The 6,044-nt window shown below is 47.8% G+C and overlaps 1 protein-coding gene across 6 annotated transcripts in view; it reads right to left on the bottom strand.

Annotated features, from left to right (window-relative positions):
• Positions 1-686: 686 nt before the first annotated feature.
• Positions 687-6,044, bottom strand: part of STAC (SH3 and cysteine rich domain) — a 355,507-nt gene continuing 350,149 nt past the window's right edge. For 5 of the 6 annotated variants that reach the window (XM_061395838.1, XM_061395839.1, XM_061395840.1 and 2 more), the window contains one exon: positions 687-2,435. In XM_061395838.1, coding sequence (XP_061251822.1) covers positions 2,337-2,435 — 99 coding nt within the window. In that variant the 3' untranslated portion in view covers positions 687-2,336. The other variant, XM_061395836.1, reaches the window with a different exon arrangement.

Genomic DNA, 6,044 nt, shown 5'->3' with positions numbered 1-6,044 from the left:
ATGCTGAGGCTGATGCTCTAATACTTTGGCCACCTGATACGAAGAACTGACTCATGAGAAAAGACCCTGGTGCTCCTTGGAAGAAAAGCTATGACCAACGTAGATAGAATGTTAAAAAGCAGAGACATTACTTTGCCAACAAAGGTCCATCTAGTCAAAGCTATGGTTTTTCCAGGAGTCATGTATGGATGTGAGAATTGGACTATAAAGAAAGCTAAGCACCAAAGAATTGATGCTTTTGAACTGTGGTGTTGGAGACTGAACACCACAGAGAGTGCTGAGTCCCTTGGACTGCAAGGAGATCCAACCAGTCCATCCGAAAGGAAATCAGTCCTGAATATTCATTGGAAGGACTGATGCTGAAGCTGAAAACCCCAATACTTTGGCCACCTGATAACAAAGAACTCACTCATTGGAAAAGACCCTGATGCTGGGAAAGACTGAAGGTGGGAGGAGAAGGGGACAATAGAGGATGAGATGGTTGGCTGGTACCACCAATTTGATGGACATGAGTTTGAGTAAGCTCCGGGAGTTGGTGATGGACAGGGAAGCCTGGCGTGCTGCAGTCCATGGGGTCACAAAGAGTCGGACACGACTGAGTGACTGAACTGAACTGAGGATGTGACAAAACTGTACCCCAAAGCTTCAGCGGATGTTCCACTAGAAAGAAGAGATCAGGACACATGTTTTCTGTGCTCCTTCCAGCCACTGTGTTGTCTTTATTAGATGGGATTAAGAGGCAGAGAGCATTTGTATTTATTCCCTTCAATGGACTGGCAGTCACGTTATCCGCCCTGGCTCTTGAAGAATCCGTCTTGACTCTGCACACTCAGTTTTCACATTGTATCAGAGACGGAGGACACTCTGGATGCTGGCTTTGAAATGAGAGTAAGGCATCCAAACTACTGTGGAAGCAGCAGCCATCCTGTCTCAGCTCCTAACTTCACACTGAGCGGTGAAAAAAGAAATGAATGGAGACAGACAGTGCTTTGGTTTGGGAAATAACGTTTACATGCACAGGATGCATCCACTTAAGTCTTTTAAAAACCAATTGTTCTAATGACTTTATTGCTCTATAACAAAATAAACCAAACTGACATTGATTCCAAGGTCGCTGAACCGAAGTTTAACTGTATTAATAAGATGCGAGTCTGAATGCTAGTAGGAGGCTGGAGGAGGAAGGCATCACAGTATATTGTGTTCTTGTAAACAGTAGTACATACAGAGTAAGAGGGACTCCTCTAGTTGATGCTAAATAGGACCAAGGGCCTCTGCTTGCAGAGGGATGAAGCATTATGGATTACATTCCATTTTACATCTGCTGGGGCAAAATATCCTGCCCTAAAGAAGAATGGATTCCAATCTGGCTACTTTTCTCCTAAGATGCTGTTTCTGTTTCTTCTCCATGATTCCGGTTCCCTGGAAGGTGGGCTCAGCCTCCAAAAGGGAGTCCTACGGGATGGCAGGAGGGGGAACTTCCCCCAATACAGAAGATGTCAAATGAAGATGAAGCTCTCACAGACTTTCTGCACATTCACGTCCCCAGCTCCATCTCCTCGGGGAAAGGATTTCATCATCGAAAGGAAGGGGCTGCATAGCTTCAATAAATAAGAGCTCTCTGCCCTACCTTCCCCCGCTTGACCCAGCATCTCCATGCTTCATAGCCTGCATCCGGTAATGAGTGGCAGGAGCGACTGCCTGACGGCAGTTCCGGGGCAGATCCGGTCTTCAAGTTGCTGCCACATCAGCTTAGCCTGCATACCTTAACACACACCACCAGGATGTACGCTGAGGACAGAAATTTGGCTGGATTGTAAAGTGGCAGTGGGGGGTCTGTGGGGAGCACTGGCATGTTAGGGGTTAGGGAGTAGGGCTTCCTGCTGCTCTGCAGAAAGACTGCAGGGCTCTCACATGTGACGATGCTGACTGGTGGGAACTGGGGACAAAGGTCTGGAACCAGAATCACACTTGGCTATGTGGATCCGAGCCTCACCCTGAGGCCACCCCACAGACTGGAGCACCCTCCAGAGGGTTAACTTACACCACATGGATGGGGAGGGAGCCGAGTTCTGGGGACAACAGTGGTTACCACCTGCTGGGTACTGCACTTGGCTCCACAAGCCGAAGCTCTCAGCCTCACCCCCACCTTGGGCAGCCTGGACGTGCTGTGCCATGGGCTCCCTGCCTTGAGGCTGTTCCCCCACAGTCTCAGACCCTTGAGTCTCGTCTCACTGTTTCCTGGGTAGCTGGTCAGCACGGCAGCTCCTCTGGGTTAACACAGTGTGAGATGAGGCATCACCCCAGGGCTTGCCGACTTCAAAAGGAGGGGCCAGCAATCAGATGTTTTCTAGAACATCGAGGGGGACCAGGCCTCTCTTCTTTCCACTGAGCACTCTGATAAAGCCGTCTTGTTCTTCTTCAGAAGCCACACAGATCTGAATAAAAGGAAGGAGAAAAAAAGACACGCGTGAAAAGGAAAGAAGCCAGAACCCGCGGCTTGTATCACTGCTGGCTGAGGTCAGCGGACACCAAATTGGAAAAGAGGGACTGGTTTAGGGAAATTGTGGCTTGGACAGAAAAATATTTGATAAGAAATTAGGTACCACCCTGGGTTTGGAACTAGATCCAGGCATGCAATGTTTTCTGAGATTCAGCTTTATGAGTGAGGATCAGTAAAGTAGGACTGGAGGTGATGATTCTGTGTTCCCTTCTCAAGTGTCCCTGTTGAGAGACCCCAGAAGGACGGAATAACGTTTAGCACAGAGCCTAGCATGCGCCACTCACTGAGTCTTGATGCATTATTTTACAATCCAAAATAACAGCCACCACTTAGAGGGCTCCTGTCATATACCCGGAAGTTTATACGTAAAATATCAGGAAGTCAAAGGAAGTGATTTCATTCCTTGTCCCAAACAAACAGACTCTAATATCTTGCATACTTTGGGGCTTCCCAGGCGGCACAGTGGCAATGAATCTGCTTGCTAATGCATGAGACACAAGAGACGTGGGTTTCATCCCTGGGTTGGGAAGATCCCCTGGAGAAGGAAATGGCAACCCACTCCAGTATTCTTGCCTGGAGAATCCCATGGACAGAGGAGCCTGGCAAGCTACACTCCATGGAGTTGCAAAGAGTTGGACGTGACTGAGCACACACACACACTCATTTCTTGTATATTTCAGAGCAGGATTGCTTACACTAGACTTTAAAAGGAGGTGGTTAATATCCACTTGGGTACTTTGTCATTCACCCTTTACATGACATTGAAAGGCATGGAAGGGCTTCCCTTGTGGCTCAACTGGTAGAGTCTGCCTGCAATGCAGGAGACCTGGGTTCAATTCCTGGGTTGGGAAGATCCCCTGGAGAAGGGAATAGCTACCCACTCTAGTATTCTGGCCTGGAGAATTCCCTGGACTGTATAGTCCATGGGGTCACAGAGTTGGACACAACTGACTTTCAAATGGAATGGAAGGGTGGGTATGTTCCAGCTGTGAGAAGTGGTTTCAAAGAGCTGTTATTGTGTTGTGAGTTTCTCCTGTTGAACTTGCTCCCAAGGGTGGTGGGTTGTGTCTTAGGCTGAATTCCCTAGGAACAGAGCTTGAGATAAGAATCCTTGCACAAGTGACCTGCCGTGGGAGTGCTCTGGGGAGGTGGGAAGTGAGGGAAACAGGATAGGGCAGGAGAAGGAGCTGGAAAGCTTATGGGCTCAGCTGGACGTGAACCTCAGCCTGACACTACAGCAACCTCCAGAGTTTTAACTGTGTCATTGACTCCCTTAGAAGCAAGGGGTCTGGCAATTTGGACCACATGTTGATATAGATATCACTGTCGAGTGAGAAGCATAACCTCTCTGGGGGATTCGCTGGAGAAAGGGCAGCTATGAGTTGTTAGTCATTGACACGGCAACTAGAAGATGGTGCCCCCATCTAGTGAAGGAGATGCAGACAGGGCTCCAACAGAAACCAACAGAGTGGGCTCTTCTTTGACACAGAATAAGGAGATTTATAGTTACATATCAGGATACTTAGAGAGCTTGATGTGTGACTCCTGATGCTGGGGGCACACCATGGACTGGTGCCTGCTTCACGTTTCAAAAATCTCCTACCTGTGGGTTAAGTGCCCCACTTGGCTCCATCCAATGTTGGGCCTATCTGGCTAAAGTCCTACAGTCTAACTCACTTCTGAGAGCACATATGCTAATAAGGTTTCCTCTTGCATTGCCTTCAAGCTAGTGTGTGTGTACATGCTCAGTCACTTCAGTCCTGTGTTAGACTCTTTGCAGCCCTATGGACTGTAGCCTGCCAGGCTCTTCTATCCATGGTATTTTCCTGGCAAGAATACTGGAGTGGGTTGCCCTGCCTTCCTCCAGGGGATGTTCCCAACCCGGGGATCGAACCCATGTCTCCCGCGTCTTGGGCACTGCAGGTGGATTCTTTACCTCTGAGCCACTTGGGCAGTCCTGCCTCCACGCTCATCAACATTTAAATATGCTGCCTCTTACAGCAGATGGACAGTCATTTTATCTCAAAAGATTTCTTGCCTAGAACTCTTGAATTCAGTCTTCCTCTCAAAATACCTGGGAAAAGATAGGGAATTGGAGTTGGAGAAGAAGTGTCGAAATACTGAACACTCAGACTGACAACCATTCCAGAAGCTGAAATTTCTCTAAGACCTTTGGAGGGGAGCTCAACTGATGACAGGAGCAAGTTGTGCTGCTGGACTACGGATAAATCTACCAGACTAAAAGATGCCACAGACATGCTTGGCTGACATCAACAGTCATCACTGCCCTCTTCCCACGCAGCAGAGTGGGGACTTTTGTTCTGCTGTTCATCTGTAGCCTGCAGGACTCAGATAAATCCTAATTGGTCCAAATGTGTTTCTGTCCTCTGTGCCAGCGATTCTCCTCATGGTTCCCATGGGACTCACTCTAGCCAGTGAAACAGGAAGGACTATCTGCTTGGAAACTTCTGGGAAGATTTGTTTTTTTCTTGTAAGAAATGCACTGGGAAGAAAAATCTCTTTCTTCGGGCAAGGATTCTTGGAGGGCCTGCAACCCTCTGTGACCACTAGGGGAGGTGGCTAGCATTTCAACATTAGCATAACAGAGGGATGGAGGAATCCAGATCCTTGATTCTGGGATCAAACTGCTGAATTACAAATCCAAGAACTGCCCTGTATCCAGATCTCTCATTATCTTAGTAAAACATACCTTTGGAAGTCGCCTCAATCAGAGTTTTGCAACTTGAGATATGTATTGGTTTACTACTGCTGTCCTAACAAATGACCATGAACTCAGTGGCTTTCAACAACACAATCCAATATGTATACCTATAGCTGACTCACTTTGTGGTACGGTAGAAATTAAGACAACATTGTAAAGCAACTATACTCCAATAAAAATTAATTTAAAAAATAAAAAATATCAGGGCTACCGAAACAAAACAGAACACCCCAACAGTCTGGTGTCACAGCTTTCTAAGTCCTATATCTGGTGGGCTTGGCTAATTTTCTCTGCTCTGGGCTTCACAAGGCCAATGTCAAGGAGTCAGCAGGTCCTATTCCCCCTTCTTCCCTCCCGTTTCTCTACGAGAGAATCCCGTCCCAGGCTCATTTAGGTTGTTGCTGCATTTAGTTACTTGCAGTCGTGGGCCTGAGGTCCCGGTTTCCTTGCTGGCTGCCAGCCCGGGTCACTCTCAGTTTCTAGAGGCCACTTGAACTCCCTGACTTGAGGCCCCTTCCTACATCTTCATCCAGCAAGGGCGGGCTGAGTCCTTCCCACACTTAATCTCTCTGTGACCTACCCTTCTGCCTCATCTCTCTTCTACCCTCTTTTGCTGCATCTCTCTGGCTCCCGGAAGCTACGTTTCACTGCCTTTAAGGGCCCAAGTGATTAGATTTGGCCAATTTAGACAGTCCAGGCTACCCCCTGCCACAGGGTCCATAACCTGCGACATAATCACGTCTGCCAAGTTGCTTTTGCACATGAAACAAATCTGGATTGGTTTCCTGTGGTTGCTGTAACAAATTACAGTAAGTCCCCTAA

Source organism: Bos javanicus, chromosome 22 (genome assembly GCF_032452875.1).
Source record: "Bos javanicus breed banteng chromosome 22, ARS-OSU_banteng_1.0, whole genome shotgun sequence".
Classification (NCBI taxonomy): Eukaryota; Metazoa; Chordata; class Mammalia; order Artiodactyla; family Bovidae; genus Bos; species Bos javanicus.
Note: the sequence above shows the minus strand (reverse complement) of the source record. Positions and strands in the feature narration are given on the sequence as shown.